Below are 15,928 nucleotides of genomic sequence, written 5' to 3'. Positions count from 1 at the left end.
GTGAGGAGAATTGTGGAAATTGGGGAGCGTGACAAAGTCAAGCCGATCAAGGAGCAACGACTCGAGAGATGGATGTAGAAGATGGTCAAGCTTGAGAAGCCAGCCAATATGGCATTCTCGAAAACGGGGGGTGCGGGAGCCTCCCGAGACCTCAATCCCGCCCCGCGCGCTTTGCGCCAGTCCAGTCAATCGCCGGATGCATCATTGGTAAGGATGCTCCAATAGCCAACTTGGATAGCGTTGATAGGCACAACTATTGATGCATTGCGCTGTAGGACAGGGACAAGCTCTTACATGATTCGACCTCTTCAGAACAAACACCCCTTTTCTTTACACAGCATCGCATCTATTCGTTGTACATACTTTTTTCTGGTGGTGTACAACTAGAGCTTATGCCATGTGTCAGGGTCTCTGGGGTTCGTAGAGGGGAACTTGTGGCGCCGAACCAAGTCTGAGCAGAAGAACGTGTCTCGCCTAGGAGCTTTTTGCACGCTGCGATGCGATGCGATGCCAGCTGCCGGGTTGAGCACCGCCCGTCTCCGTCCGGGATCGTCGGCCGGAGGATAGCCCCGACGTCCGGCCGCACGAAGCTTGAGATCACTCACTTGAGGCCAGGTGATGAAGATCATCGAGAGGAAGGTGGGGATGGATTGGCAATCAGGGGTCAAACGACTGGATATTGGATGTGCATTCCAAGCATTCCGTACAATGAATGTCAATGCCAATGCTAACTTACCTGAGAAGTAGGAAGTACGAGGTTCAATGTCATCAAGGTCAAAGAACCCGTCTTGTAGTTCATTTGGTCTTCTGGATGGAATCGCTGGGGTGTTTCGTCCAGACAGGTCAAATTCGCCGATAATTTCACCTGATCGTGGGCTTTGAGGAGGAGGAGGGTTGGCTTGGCTACTACTAGCTTGGTCGGAGTTCGTAGACATGGCGCGCCCCGGCATGGAAGGTCGAAGTCGGGGTGATAGATAAGGAGATTTGATGGTTCTTGCAAAACTGGCCATATCGTGGTTGCAGTCGTGATTCAATGTCTGAGGTTTGAGTCTTTGATCTCTTGGAGAATAACTATTCGCCTGACTGAGAACCCAGCCGGAGTCTTGAATCAAGCGCCAACGTCGCTGCATAAGTAGATATATTTGGAGGATTGAGAAGAACCAGGAGATCAAGGGGACGGGAATGGATGAATGCGCGCTCAGCTCACGGGAGGGCGGCGGCAGTCGGGGAGGTTTGATGATTAACAATGAGGGGCAGGTCGTGTCGGTGTCGCAAATGACGGGAGGCCAAGAGGAGATAATAAGAGTACAATAGAGTGACTTTTTCGAATGTGTATGTATTGGACGGAATGCCACGGAGGACGGATAAAAGAAGTGAGGCGAATGGATAAGGTAGGTAGCTGTAACTCAAGAATGTGATGGCGGCGTCAAGATGTAATGTTAAAAGGCAGGCAGGCAGGCAAACACACAACACAACACAACATGACACTGCAGTGTAGTAGTATGTAAGCAGAGCATGCACAAGCACAGGAGTGCAGTACAGTACGGGAGAGTACAGTAGGTAAGATGAGTGAAGTGTATGCCTATTTGGGCGAGAAATGAAGGGTTCCCTAAGAAATGAAGATCGAAGGGTTCCGAAACGGTTTTGTTATCGCAAGCGAGACACACTCTAGACACACTCTTCCATGGATCCAATGGATGCCAATGTCAGAATTGATCTTGCCTCTCCCGTTCCATCCTGGTCAGGTTCTTTCCAACGCCTCCCAACCCCCAAAAAGTGGGAGCTCCAACAAATCAACTCGCGAGTATCAAGCGAGGAACATCGGGACGCAGAGCCAGAAGCCAGAGAAGCCCAAGATCCAGGGCAAAGGCGAGGTTTAGTGGATCGCTTCCACCACGTACGACCCTCTGTAGCGGGTTTCCCAATGTTTCCGATGCTGGAACCCGCTACAAGGTACCCGTTGTGGAAGCGCGACATGCAACCACGAGTTTGGCAGGTATCCCGCTAGGACTTTTGAGGCACACTCTGGCTGGGTTGACCCTTGATTTGTACCTGGTTGCATGCGCCGTCACCGTACAGAATGCCAAGGAAATACATGCGGGACGACCCTGTGAGCCACTCAAAAGTCACCAACGCAAACAAAGAGACCAAGCACAGCGTTTGGTCTCGTTTGGGTTTTATTTTCTTGCTGTGCCATCCCGTCCATGGCCAGACTCTGATGCCTTGCAGAGACGAATTAGAACTCGCGGTCAACGTCCCGTCCTGGACGAAGCAAACTAACGAATTAGTCCCTGAGATTTGCTGTAGGGACCCTTTGAAAACGAGACCCCTCCTTGGTTTGTTTTTGGTCAATGACGTTCCGTATCAACGGTGCATTTATCCGACTCCGCGAATATTTCTGCTTTCCAAGTCTTGGAAGACACAGTCACAGTCACAGTCACTCTTTGTGGAGAGACAATTTTGCGCGTATGTATGGAGTATGTACCATAGTATTGTGTACATGCAAGGTCGATAATACGTGGTCAATATTATATCCAGGAACTTATGATCACATTTGCTAACAATTCCCATTATGGGTATTCGCAATCTTAGACCCTCGTATCACTACAACTTGGTCACTCACAACCACCACCATCAACGGAAAAAGGAGATGGTATCAATGAGACATTTGAGCATTTGACCGCTCGTATTCAGTGTCAAATGTCGTAGAATGTTTCCACGTGCATTTCTTATCGCTTAACTTACCGCCTCTACACGGCTACGATCAACACTCACATCACCACCAACGCTGCCCAACTTCTCCGCCGGTATCAACAAAGAGGACAAGAGATCAACAGATCCTTGCACCCAAAAACAAACGGGCTTTTAGAAGCGGCCCCCACTTGAAGCTTCCATCAGGCATCTGATCGACGTCATGGCAAGAGAGTAGCTTGGCTTGGCCCGCTCACAAGCGCCGCTTGCTTTCGCCCGTGAGTCGAAAATCCTAATCCCCTTGAGGGTCAGGGTCAAGACACAAAGGTCTGAGCGAGAGACGCAGCCAGTCGAACGCCGGACCCTTGAAAGAAGGGGTAAAAGACCCCTTCTCCCTCTGAGGAAAAGTCCGTCATCGTCACATCACCCCTCGGAAGCGTTGGAGGCGAGCCTGTCCACGATCGACGATCGACGCTCGCCCCTCTTTGCTCTCTCTCTCTTCTGCTTTATTAGGTCCTGGTCAAACTGGTGCAACATCCTTCTCCGTGGTGGTCCCATATCGACGCTCTTCAGGGTACTACGAAAGGGTATCTCGGATATCACTCTGTCTTGGCGTAAACGGTGGTTCGGCAAGCTGCACTCTTCTTGGCTTTGTGTTGCCAATGCCAATGTCCGTGGCTATTTCACAGCATGAATCCTACAGTGACTGCCCGTTGACTATCATTGGTTGACCAAGTTTCACTCATGCCGGCGGCCATTGGTAGATCTAGCCACCCATCTCACAAAGCCATGTTGCACGCCGTACGGGAGGCTGGCGTAGATGGTTGCACTAATAAGTGTGATATTCTCGATTCAGTTGATAGCGATAAATTTTGAGTTCGGTGCAGATATTAGTGTTTCAGGAACAAGCAGTCTTTGTCGAAAAAGGAAAAGTAAGGAAACACAGAAGAAAACCATGGTATCAAAGTAAAGTCGTGCCAACATCTCATCTCGTCTCGTCCATTCCCATCCCAGCATACAGACACACAAAGCACGCACACACTCAAACAGCCCGACCTGCAGGCCTCCCTCTCCCTTCCCATTACCGTTCCATTACCGTTCCATTACCGTTCCATTACCGTTCCATTACCATTGCCGAATATCTCCGTCGCGAGTTGCATTTGTGTATCCCATATGCAACCATCCTCAACATGTCCGTCTCTTTCTGAGGGGGCTAGATGCGCCCGTTTGTGTCTCATCAGACACGAGCGCGGCCAGTAAAGCGGGAACGATTGTCACGGTGCTTCCACCAGTAGCCCAGGGCCGCCAAGGTAGCAATGAGCCAGAGCAGGGCGCTGGCCAGATCGACCCAGACCGCGTTCTTCATGCGCTTGACACCACCGTCACCCTCGGCGTCCTCATTGATGTACATCTGCAGGTTTCACAAATGTCAGCCAAACGATGCCGCCGATCGTTTGCAGTAAGCACTTGACGGATGATAGAACATACCTTGCCAAAGACGCCAAAGAGGGCGATCCAGAGGACGAATAGAATAAAGTCCCATATCGCGACAACAAAGCCGGCGACACGCAGGACAAACGGGATAAAGTAGAGTACACATGTCACGGCAGAGATGCTACCAACAACCACGGCGTAGACCTGTGCATTGAACTTTTGTCAGCACTGTACTGTACTGTATTGTATTGCATTGCATGGTAACAATGTGTATTTACACGTTGACGAACGGAGGGAGGGAGGGAGGGAGCAAGTCACTCACCCACTTAGAATCAGAGTATTTGCCCTGCTTGTTCGCATTATGAAGGTCGGTACCATACAAACCGATAGTGGTGAGAGCCAGTGCGAACAGGAACAAGTGGATGGTGGAAAACACCATATAGCTGATAGCTAGATCCTTGATGCCCATGGTCGCTTTGCTTGCTGTGGTTTGTGTCGGCAATTCGAACGGGATCTCGCAAAGAGGGTGGAGATTTACGAGAAAAGATTGACGAGAAGAGGTTATCGTAGGTCGGAGCGGGTCAGTGATTAATTGATTGCAGGCTCAGACGCAAAGGAAAGAGGATCGCGGGTTTATTAGGATGATTAGGGTGAGTCAAGAAAATGAGCTGGTCACTGAAGCGTCACTTTGACTGGGCGAGCAAAATTGTCAAGCTTGGCGAAAACTCACTCACTCGTTCGTTCGTAGGGTAGACCGCCTGTCAATTAATACGTAGCGAAGGGAAGCCTCTGCCGTCATTCCTGCGACCTAAGAAGCGAGAGATCGACCTAAAACTCAACAGAGTCTAATTTCTCCCTAGGAAATTGTCGTGATTCACTGATATGACCCTATGACGTAGTGCAAAGCAAGCTTGTTTTAGTCGCTGCATGACCCCTGACTCTGACATCTAGACCCTGAGTCTCTTGTTCTAGAGGCTTCGGATTATCGAACCTCCGCACTTAGAGGCCGCCTTGTGATCCCTTCAACCAAGGAAGAGAAAGTCATGCAGAGCTGAAAATTGTTAGCGGGTGAGTTGTTAAAAGTTTAATCAGCTTAGCGGATAATTTCCAACCTTGGGTTTGGGTCTTTTCAAAGTTCAAACGTCAACGTCAACACTTGCAACAGTTCCCATCTTACATCACTATCACGACCGCCCTACGATTGTCGCCCCGTAAACAAACAACGGAATTCGGCCTGTGGGTTCAGGAATGTGCATCGTTGAAAATGCAAATGTTTGAGATCAGGTGTTCTCGAGAAGCTAGTGCTGATAAAGAAGAGTTCTCGAAGTTTTGAGGTCATAATGTCTGATTGAGGCTTACCAGGTAAGTCAGCCAAGTTAATGGCGCGCAGGACAATTTCAAGCGTGACTTTTTGAGATTCACGTAATGATACAAGTGGGAAATTAACGTGGACTTGAAAATCACATATTTCGTAAGAATAGCATGTGAGTTGACTACGCTATTATCCTTGAGAAGTCCAATGTTGTTGATGCGGTTTTGGGAAGTCGGTGAGAAATACGAGGGGACGAGAGTGTGAGGTTGATTGGATAGGCTTCAAGCCCAACCATCTCACTCATGACAAGAGTGTCTCCACTGTTGACGAGGATAAAGATCGTTGCCTGAGTCTATCGAATAAGCTTGTTACCTTGATAGTTTCGAGGCTATGCTAAAGCTCTTGGTAAATTGTTGTCCTGACCATGTGTTCAATGTGAACGTTGAAAGTGCTGTTTGAGAATAGGGTAGGCTTGCTTCACCCAAACCCCCGGATTCGTCCAGGAACATGTGTAGCATCATCGATCTTGGCTGCATGCCCCGAGTAATACGGCGTTTCCGGCAGACGCTGAGGCCAATAACGAGTATTAGAGAATCAGAAATGCGAGGGAAGATACGACGTTGAAATGCTCATATTGGCAATCCCACCATCGCTCCAACCCTCGCTTCTGAGGAGTTGGAGACGGCGGACGAGACTAATAAACTCATGCCTAAAACAGTGAACAAAATTGGACTTTATTGGCTAGAAAGCCTGGTTAGACTTAGAACCACATGGTCGACAGGGAAGTTGGGGCGGTGTTGTTTCATTGACTCAGCCTACCAACTTATCTGCCAGCCAATTCGCTGACTCACATTTTAAGCCGCATCCACGCAGAGCCTCAACATTGAATTGAGTGAACGGTTTCTCTGTAGGCAGGGCCCGTGAATGCGAGGCGAATTAGGGTGCTAGAATGAATTAAAATGCCGTATTACTCCCTATAATCTTGCCTAGGTAGCTGTAGCTGCATGCTGTTGGGGCACAGTCTAGTTTCCAGCATCGCCTCGCATACGAGACGAGACTCCATCCCAAACAAGACTCCTGACTGATTCATAGTCGCTGCCTTGCTCTAACAAACAAGTCAAGCGTTTCGAATTCGCGAAGAACAATGAGCCTAAAGCTTCCAGAAACAGGGCTATGCTCAATCACCCTGGAGGAGCCCCCCTGAGGTATCCCTCCTTTCATCCTGTCTTCCTCGCTTCCCAGCCAAACAATGACTATTGCAAACCTGTTCCGTACTCCCACTACAGGATGGAAACTCGCTTTCAAGCAGATAATCATCGCAGCTATAGTCGAAATAGTGGCACTGCTATCGCCTCGAACTTTGATCCTTGTTATTCACTGACTTGGACTTCATCTCGTGTGATTTGTGTCAACTACAATGGACTTGTTGCTAGATGGAACTCGGAACTTACAGGCCCCTCGACCATGTACGCCTTGGATTGAACTGTCTATAGATTCCTATATAACCATGGTCATCTGCATGTCTCTGATCATGATACCAATACACTTCACCACTCACCAACACTCTTAAGACTAAAGCACATCTTGTGTCTACGCATACCCAACACTACACCTCATACTTTACTACTCAAACAACCCAACAATACTATCAATCATGGCTGCCATTAACTTGTATGTCGAGAACATCCACTGTCACTACCAACAACAGTAGTCTCTAACCACTTCCAGCGCTTCTACCGCCTGCTCTGCTGGCAACCGCGGACAGCTCGTCGACGGCGTATCTCAATGGTGTTGCGTGAGTAGTTTGAAGCTGGGACTTTGTACAAAGATATACTGACCTTCACAGTGCAATTGCAGCTACGGCCCGCAGACCATCGCGAACAACCCTGCTTGCCCCGATTGCGGAACCCGTCGTTGCGACCGCTGCACCTACTGCTAAGATGTGAAAGGACCGTCTCGCTTCGATCTTGCAACTGAGGTCGTATCTTTCGCTTCTTGAAGACTGGTTCTTGTATTACTAGGAGATGTGGAGTGGACGGCCTAGATCTTTGGAGTTGGAGGACGTTTGTCTTGGGCTTTTTGCACAAAATACCTGGTCTTTCAAAAGCTTAGAATCTTAGAAGGGGGCTCACGCTTGATTTGATTTGTTTCCTTTGTCTATCATAGAAAATCCAACTACTTACGCTCTTTAACAACATGGTCCTCAAAGTGACTCATCATTACTAGCCTACCAGTTCTAAGTCTATGTGTTTGTGGACATTGACAAACTTGGAACTTCCAAAATGAGACAAAGCTTTAGACCAAACTTTAGTGTCTAAAAAACAAATGAGCAATCTTTAGACAGAAACGTGGTTTTTGGTTGGAAGAGGCTCTAGATTTGGCAGTGACTTATACCCGTCTCTGGACCGAGGAATGATGGATGACGCCCCACCTCCACCAACATTAACCAGCATTAACCGCTATTTGTATATGAGAACTCACTCTCATATTGACCAGGTCAGCCTTGGTCGCTGCAATAATAACTCTACCTGTACTAGATCTTAGCAAGCTATCACTACTTTCCACTTCAGTCATCAGTCATGGCAGATCTCGGCCCTCCTTTCCATCCCATCGCGGGCATTGCAAACTTCCGTGATCTCGGTGGTCATCCGCTGCCTATAAAGTCCCGCCCCGGATACACAATCAGACCCGGCCTCATCTTCCGCTCCGCAGAACCATCCCGTCTCACCGAAGACGGCGTCTCGGCGCTTCAGGAACTCAAGATCTCTCATGTCTACGACTTGCGCTCGCGAACTGAGATCGAGCGCTACGCTACCGGAACCCGAGAGTGGCCCGGCGCCCAACGGATCTTTACTCCGGTCTTCTTAGACGAGGACTACGGCCCAGAGGCTATTGCGTTGCGCTTTCGCAATTATACCGCCGAAGGGAGCCAGGGATTCGTTGAGGCGTATCGGGGAATTTGGGAGACGGGAACGGATTCTATCAACACTATCCTCTCACATCTTGCCAGACCCGATCCTTCACCATTACTCATCCACTGCACTGCCGGCAAGGACAGAACTGGTGTAGTCTGCGCTTTCATCCTATCCATATGTGGTGTGGATGAAGGGACTATTGCTCATGAGTATGGCTTGACTGAGGTTGGCCTTGGTGACTTTCGAGAGGAGCTGCTTGCTGCTGTGATGAAGAGCCCGGAACTGAGAGCCAACCCTGAAGGTGCTCAACGATTGCTGGGAGCCAAGCCCGAGAACATGCTTGCTGCTTTGGAAGCACTTCGTAAACAACATGGCTCTGTCGAGGAGTATGTGGTCAAGAACTGTGGTCTCACAAAGGAGGATCTGGAGCAGATTCGAAAGAACTTGATCGTGCCCGAGGAGAGCAGGCAATAGTGTTGAAGAGTTACGAGTGATGACTCAGGATCATGATGAACATCAATGGCAATGACACAGATTTAGCACAATTATAGAGGAACCACATACAGAAATGCAAGCGCTATTCATCATCTCTCGACGAGTATACAGTCCATGTCTAATTAATACATGGCGTTGGTATTCGTATAGTACAGTTTCGCCACTCCGTATCCCATATATATTCATACACTTCAAGGCACCGACGTAGGAATCTTGACCAACCCACGCTTGCGGTCCTCGAATGGCGCACCATAACGCCAGCCAGTTCCTTTCCTTGATCGACCATCACGACCAACATCATCAACGTTAATCTCCTTGAATCTGAATTCGTAGCGATCTGTCTTGACACGCTTCGTTTGCGCCTCCTCACGCTTACGCTGGTCCAGAATCTTCTTGGCTACCCTGTCCTCGTCTGCCTGTGTGACTGCTTGGAACTTGGCTACTGCCTCTGGTCGTGCAGTGCCCTTGAGAATTGCTTGCTCCATCTTGATGAGCTCAGGTTGAGGTGATCGCTGATCGGCGGACAGCATGTTGTCGTGGAAGGCCTTGGCGGCATCTTCTCTTGTGAAGTGTCGGGATTCAGACACTGGTGTGAATAGTTGTTGTAGGGTAAGGTTGTGTACGTGAATCTCGTTGATAGGCTCATGAGGAATATTCTCCTCGCCTTCATTATAGTGTGTCTTTGGCAGCATCTTCATGACTGCCTTGGCATATGGTGTTGCTAATTGCTTGCCCTTGAGGTTGGTTAGCATTGCTATCAGAAGAGTACAAAAGGCAAGCCCAAAACCAGATGATGCTATCAGAGTATATAAAAGTATAACCATGTATGTGTCTTCAAGACTAATCGAAAATTTTGTTTGGTCTCATCATATAGCAGGGCAGATAGAGCTTCACTGGGATGGTACTTACTTCGGAGAGCCATTGCTTCTCAACCTCCTTCAGTCGCACAACAGCGGCAACTCTCCTCACATCGATGTGCATTTCAGCAGACACCGCCTTCAGAGACATGCCCTTCGCCGTCACCTTCTCATAGATGATCTCCCTCGTCTGATCCGAGAGCACAGGCTGACTTCGGAAGAGGGGGTTGAGAGGGAAAGGCTGGTCGTTGTGAGGGCCGAGGTAATTAGGACCGTTGCCAGGCTCGGCTAGATTCCTGCCATTGCCTGAGTTCAACCACTCGAACATCAGCGCACGACCCTTGCTCATCTTCTCGCGGCATGGTGTTGTCGAGAAGGTTCGGAGGAATGGAGACGAAGCGGAGGTCCTCGTGGAGAGGGAAATGGTGGCATCGAGGCCAGCCAGCGGCGTCGATGCACCGCGCACTCGAGGAGGCATGGTTACAGCGGTTTCAGATTCTCTCTGACTCTCTGCTGCATTACATGCGACCCAGGTCCAATTGATTAGAATTGGTTGGATGTCAGGTCGGGAAAAGGCTGCACTTGTTTGGAGGTGTTTAATGCTGTTCCAACTGTGCAGTAATTTTCATCCCGGGGGTCCAATTATTCCGTATTCCGGCCCGACATCACCAACCTCGCGATCCACATCAGATGGGGCACAATCAGTGGGACAATGATGGAAGCTCTCGTCTGAGATGATATGAGAAATGATTAATTGATTGATTCTCAAGCTCAGCACGAAATATGGACTGGACTTATCTCGCTCGCTGAAGCATACTCGAGCTCTAGATTCACCTCGTGAGAAACATCATCACCTCGAACTCTAGCTTGCGTCTTCTCGATGTGTATTATTCAAGTCTCATGGCATTATAAACATTGGTATTCGTATGTATCTGTTACCTGCGCCATCATGCTTTGCGTCCATTATACAACTCCCTTCTTACCCAGCTCCCGACAAACATCAAATGCCAAGCATTAATCCTATGGCGAAAACTATAGGTAGCAGATAGATCTCTGAGGCAACTCATGTTTGCTGTTGCCCCGGCGGGTGAATAATACCAATGACTCATTTTTGGTTAGTCTCGCGTTGTGCCAGAATATGTGTTGTTCCCTGGCGTATATTCTACTTTCGAGACCATCCCAGTTGTGCCAAAGCATGTATCTTCGTATATCCAACTGAAGCTATCAGCCGGGTTTGGTCATCGAGAGGCGGTTCTTCTTTGATTTAGCTTTAGCTGCGGCGACGGCTGCCTTCTTAGCAGCGGCGGTCTCTTCAGCCTCTTGAGAAATCTCCTTCCACTTGCGCCAGCCGTCAAAGTCGATGAGGGCTTGCATGCAACCCCACTCCATTACCTTGCGCTCTAGCCAGACAAAATTGACGGGCTATAACACGAGTTAGCTACTTATTTCTGTTTGTCGGTGAGACTTGCGTACCTTGGTCAAAAAGTCGTTACAGCCAGCGGCTAGAGCTTCGTGTCGGTCACTCTGTAAGGAGCTAGCAGTCAAAGCGACGATAATCACAGGACTCTTGAACAATGATGGATTCTGTAGGCGGTCTTTGTCGTCGAGTTCGTCGGGGTTTTCCGTCGTAACCACACCATCTGGTGATGATGAAAAGACACCAATTGAGTTGACTCTTTCTAATCTTCTGATTTCACGAGTCGCTTCGAGACCGTTCATGACTGGGAGTTGGATATCCATCAGAACCAAATGAAATCCGCCAGCCCTCCACTTCTTTACAGCATCTCTTCCATTCATGGCGGTTGACCATCGCACCTTGAGGCGCTTCACAAAGGCTTCCAAAAGTTTCAAGTTGATAGGGTTATCTTCCACAATCAGGACGTTGATAGGAGGCACACCGCCATTGAGCATGCCCGGTGGTAAACTAGGATGTTCGGCCTTCTTGCTCTTCTTGGTTTTCGCCGTAGGTCGAGGTGAAGTTGGCCTGACTGGAGGTGTCGATACACGGACTGCCGAAGGTTCTGGGGCGGGAGGCGTCGGTAGAGGAGGGGCAGCAGGTGGCATACCAGGTTGATCTGAAGAGTTTGAATGAGTTCGTGAATGCGGTAGCCTCGGGTTGAAGTGTTGCGTACCGTGGTTCGCATGATTCGCGGCGGCGGCGGCAGCCAGTGACACGGCAGAGCCATTGGCAATCAGTGTTGGCGACGATGTATGAGTGCGGCCCAATCTGGGACGATCCGGACGGTCGCGATATGCGCGCGATCTACCAGGCGACGGAATCGGTGGAATATGGCCAGTCCCTAATACTGCGATTGAGTGCGGGGCCTGAGGATTAACATGCGCCGGAACTGCAACTGGAAGATGTGGTGAGCCGACAGCGCCAGGATGGGCGGCGACAGATGGAAAGTAGCCATCACTTGTTTCCGTAGGCCGACCGTCCTCGCTGTAGTAGATGTTTCCAACATAGGCTGGAACGACGGGGCGCGGGGAAGCTTTAGGAGCACGCCTTGGAATGTCAATTACTAGAGCTTCTTCAACGGTTTGTCCACCTGGATAATAAGCATCGAGAGTCCGGCCCATTGGCTCCTCAGGGTTGAGGACACGTTCTGAATGTTGATCGCGAGGAATAATGCGTATGTTAATGTCTGGAGAGTCGAAGCTTCGACCGAGTGAGTTTGAGTATTTACGTAGAATCATATCGCGGACATCATCGACCAGGTCGTCTTCGTTGACGGTGACGAGGGTCGGCGAGGCATGAGGCCGCTTGACCCAGATCTTTCGGGTCACCATATTTCCGTTAATAGGCGCGTATGTGGTGCTCTGGTTGTATCCAGGTTCGTTTACGGGTGGTGAAAGGAGCGTATTGATCAATGTCGTCTGGCGATTCGATAGCAAGCTCTGTCGCCTGGGCGGCGGGGCTGGTCGTGATGGAGAGCCAGGGGTCCCAGCTGTTGGAAGGCCAGGAGACGGAGCGACAAATGTCGTCGAGGTTGCTGCCGCCAGAGGCACAAAGGCGGCAGACTTTGGAGAGTGGGGAGCTTGGTCGAGTCTCAACACGTCGTCGTCATTGTGACCAGCAAGCTCAGAACCAGCGTCCAACTCGAGACTTGCGACCTTTCTTGGGCGCGCAGTAGGTGATGGGGGTTCCGAGTCCTGGGAGTCTTCGTGGATACGGTCGAGATTGGAGCTCGCCTGGCGCAGACGCGATGGTGAAGGCTGTTCCGAAGGGTGAAGTGAGGGGGAGAGCAGCGGTGGTTGATTGAAGTGAAGTCTTGGATGAGGTTGTGGCGGGTGCAGATCGCTATGGGGCGGGAGCTGGTCGCTAGAGCTAGTGGCGGTTGTATCAGGCTCTTCATCCAGGTCATCGAGGCTCTGCTGATCTATAGGCGGAGACGGCTGTTTCAGTGGCTCGCTCGTGGTGTCGGGTGCTGTGGAATTGTCGTTAGCGGGTGGGACCGCTGCTTCAGCACCTATTTCCGAGGAACTCTTGGCTGCCGACTCTGAATTTGAATTTGAGTTTGAGTTTGAGTTTGAGCTCGACTTTGGTGCTTCTGAAACCTCCCGAGAACCCTCGAGCTTTGCGACATCATCGCCATCTTCTCGCTGTCGATGCGAACCATCGGGCGTCGCTGTCATGCCACGCCGGCTACTCACGGTGCCCCTCGAATTGCTCACGGCCCGCTGAGAAGAATGGTCCCCATCTCCGTCACGAGCTCGAGAACGATCGCGATCCCATAGGTGACGACTCCCGAACGACGACGAGGTGGCGTCGGTAATGCTCCGACTGGAAGATGCCTGTGAACCCGCCGTCGAGTGTCGCCTTTTGGTGAACTTGGCTCGAAGGCGCGAGGCGATATCAGTAGCTCCCATTAGGTCGACATTGGCATCCTCTGGTGGCAGGACGCGACCGGGACGTACGTGGAGTCGGAGTTGGAGGTTTGAAGGTTGAGGCGATATAACAGGGAGACTAAGACAACGGCCCAACTGTTGGCGAAATTCGGGCAAAGGATTAATCTAGACAAAGGAGACGAATGCTGAATGAGTGAATGAGTGAAGACAGCAAAAAAATTGCAAGTGAATGGTCTGTACCGAGCTTCGCAATATTATCGACAGTGGAGGCAAGCAGACAGACAGACAGGCCTTCAAAGCAAGCTCTCGGAACAGGGTATATCAACAAGCGAGGCCGATAAGGATTAAAAGGGGAATAAAAGAACCTGACGATCCCAAGAATGAAGAACCAGAATCGGGTAAAAGAAGAGAAAAGGCCTGTCAAGGATATCACGGAAGTAAAGAAAAAAATAATCTCCAAGGAGTAGATCCGCCGTTGCAGTGTCGATGGGATCCAGAGCCAAAGCTTTCCCCCAGGATCCAATATCAAGTACAAGGACAGGCACAAGCACAAGCACAAGCGGGCAAGCAAGCAGGTAAGCTTGGTTGGCCCTTTTTAGGCGTGCTTTCGGGCCTGCTAAGATCGTGATTGCGCGCTCGTTTTTTGGCCAGGGTAATCTTAAGCCGAGCCTGCATTGGCTCGAGCTACACAATGCACAGCTCATTGCACCCATTCGAGACGGTTACACCCATTCAAGAGCCACCCGAGCGTCTCTATCGACAGGGGTCATCCAGGTCAATTGGACTTATTTTCCGTTCAGACCATCGCTTCACCTGTCAAATATTGACAACAGGCTTCTGAAAGTCTTCTTTAAAGATGGGTCCCTGGTCCGTTGGACTCTGTTGTTCAGTCTAGATCTCTCGTCAAGAGATTCTCAGAGTCAAAAGCTGGCGTCTTGAGATCATTCCATTTCTTGAGGTTGTGTCACATCTCACATGTAACAATAAGTTCACATGCTGCAGTGCTGCTCATGCATTGCACCGTTTGTGCCCCGTGGCTTGATACCCCAGACACAGCGACAGCTTCTCCTTCAGTCGACGAAGCCATTGGGAGCCGGACCATAACAAACTTTACGCGGCCACGACATCGCTAGAAAGGTCAAGCTTGGCAGCATATTCCCCCGGTTAGAGTATCTTCTTTTGTTGAAGAATGATACCCAATCTAGAGGTTATTGCAGCCATTTCATCAGCGATCTTCTTCAACGCGTTTGACTCAAGGAAACGTAGCAATAGAAGAGCGAATAGAAGATGCTGTTAATAACCAATACATAAGGTCTTGCTGTCTGTGATACGCCAATCTCATATTTCGAGATCTTGCAAATGGTGGATGAGAAGTGGGGCCCTCAACAGCTCAAGAAGCTGACATAATTGGTTGCGCATCAATTCGCCTCCAGCATACACCAACCTTTCTGTCGATCAAACATCAATAACTGACAAGATTTATCAATCACTATCCGTACAACGACATTATAATACTGTATATCACACGTAAATCGTCATGGCTCCTATAAAACCTCTGGGCGGGCAACCTCTAGGCGAGCAACCAGACAAGCCCGTCCCGCGCATCCCCAAATCTCCATCTCGGGCTGCACAGATTCAAGCGCAGAACCGAAGGCGAGAGTACCTCAGTCGACATCCGTCATACTTTGATAACCTGGAGCACGAGCTCGCTGGTAAAGCCGTACTACTCGATCATCCCCAGCTCCCAACCTGACTTTGCCCCTAGATCCCGTGCTGTACGAGCGGCTAGTAAAGAGGTTCCAGTCTCCTGCGGAGCGTGAAGCTGAGGGCAAAGCCAAAGGCTATGGCAGAACCCTCGAGGCTGACTTGCAACGTGGAGAGCTCAAGCTCTCGCGGCTGAAAGATGGTGACATTGAGAACTCGGGCGGTGATCTTGAGCATCCATGGGAGAAACCAGCAGCAGACAAAGCCCATGGCCTTCTCCTATGGCATGCGTTCCTAGAAGAGCGCTTCGTTCATGGTCTAGACGAGGACTTTGACTACAAGCCCGTCGACGCAGATGAAGATCTTGATACCATGATCAGAAGAGACGCTCAAGATGCCTGGTTCGACGACGAAGAACCAAGCTGGATAGATGAGGATGAATCCTCAGCACAGTTACCAACAAGACAAGGCGAGACTGGAGTCCAAGACTTCTAGGTCCGCAATATCTCCCTCCCACTCTCAAACCTGATGATTCAAAGACCCGACCCAGGACCACAGACCACAGAGACCCTCTCTATTTTAGCCAACGAATTACACGTCGATAATGACGATCCCATGAATTACCGTCCCACATTGCCACTTACCCTGAAGGCTCAAGCTAACTGAATTAT

The 15,928-nt window shown here is 50.0% G+C and overlaps 6 protein-coding genes across 6 annotated transcripts; 2 read left to right on the top strand and 4 right to left on the bottom strand.

Moving 5' to 3' along the window:
* Positions 1-383: 383 nt before the first annotated feature.
* Positions 384-935, bottom strand: FTJAE_7929 (uncharacterized protein; the record flags this gene model as incomplete). Its single annotated transcript, XM_037354693.1, has 1 exon — positions 384-935. One exon carries the CDS (start codon positions 933-935, stop codon positions 384-386), a length of 552 nt encoding a protein of 183 aa, XP_037205017.1.
* Positions 936-3,928: 2,993 nt separating this feature from the next.
* Positions 3,929-4,594, bottom strand: FTJAE_7928 (membrane-associating domain protein; the record flags this gene model as incomplete). The annotated part of the gene is made up of 3 exons (XM_037354692.1): positions 3,929-4,102; positions 4,180-4,329; positions 4,448-4,594. The coding sequence occupies 3 exons, from the start codon at positions 4,592-4,594 to the stop codon at positions 3,929-3,931; spliced, it is 471 nt and encodes a 156-aa protein (XP_037205016.1).
* Positions 4,595-8,016: 3,422 nt separating this feature from the next.
* Positions 8,017-8,826, top strand: FTJAE_7927 (tyrosine phosphatase; the record flags this gene model as incomplete). Its single annotated transcript, XM_037354691.1, has 1 exon — positions 8,017-8,826. One exon carries the CDS (start codon positions 8,017-8,019, stop codon positions 8,824-8,826), a length of 810 nt encoding a protein of 269 aa, XP_037205015.1.
* Positions 8,827-9,038: 212 nt separating this feature from the next.
* On the bottom strand, positions 9,039-10,182 carry FTJAE_7926 (uncharacterized protein; the record flags this gene model as incomplete). Its single annotated transcript, XM_037354690.1, has 2 exons — positions 9,039-9,581; positions 9,757-10,182. 2 exons carry the CDS (start codon positions 10,180-10,182, stop codon positions 9,039-9,041), a joined length of 969 nt encoding a protein of 322 aa, XP_037205014.1.
* Positions 10,183-10,928: 746 nt separating this feature from the next.
* On the bottom strand, positions 10,929-13,574 carry FTJAE_7925 (osomolarity two-component system response regulator SSK1; the record flags this gene model as incomplete). Its single annotated transcript, XM_037354689.1, has 2 exons — positions 10,929-11,126; positions 11,178-13,574. The coding sequence occupies 2 exons, from the start codon at positions 13,572-13,574 to the stop codon at positions 10,929-10,931; spliced, it is 2,595 nt and encodes an 864-aa protein (XP_037205013.1).
* Positions 13,575-15,090: 1,516 nt separating this feature from the next.
* Positions 15,091-15,752, top strand: FTJAE_7924 (uncharacterized protein; the record flags this gene model as incomplete). The annotated part of the gene is made up of 2 exons (XM_037354688.1): positions 15,091-15,265; positions 15,319-15,752. 2 exons carry the CDS (start codon positions 15,091-15,093, stop codon positions 15,750-15,752), a joined length of 609 nt encoding a protein of 202 aa, XP_037205012.1.
* Positions 15,753-15,928: the final 176 nt, after the last annotated feature.

This window comes from Fusarium tjaetaba (genome assembly GCF_013396195.1).
Source record: "Fusarium tjaetaba strain NRRL 66243 chromosome Unknown NRRL66243_c0000163, whole genome shotgun sequence".
NCBI lineage: Eukaryota > Fungi > Ascomycota > Sordariomycetes > Hypocreales > Nectriaceae > Fusarium > Fusarium tjaetaba.
The sequence above is the reverse complement of the archived record's forward strand: the minus strand, read 5'-3'. Positions and strand labels throughout refer to the sequence as shown.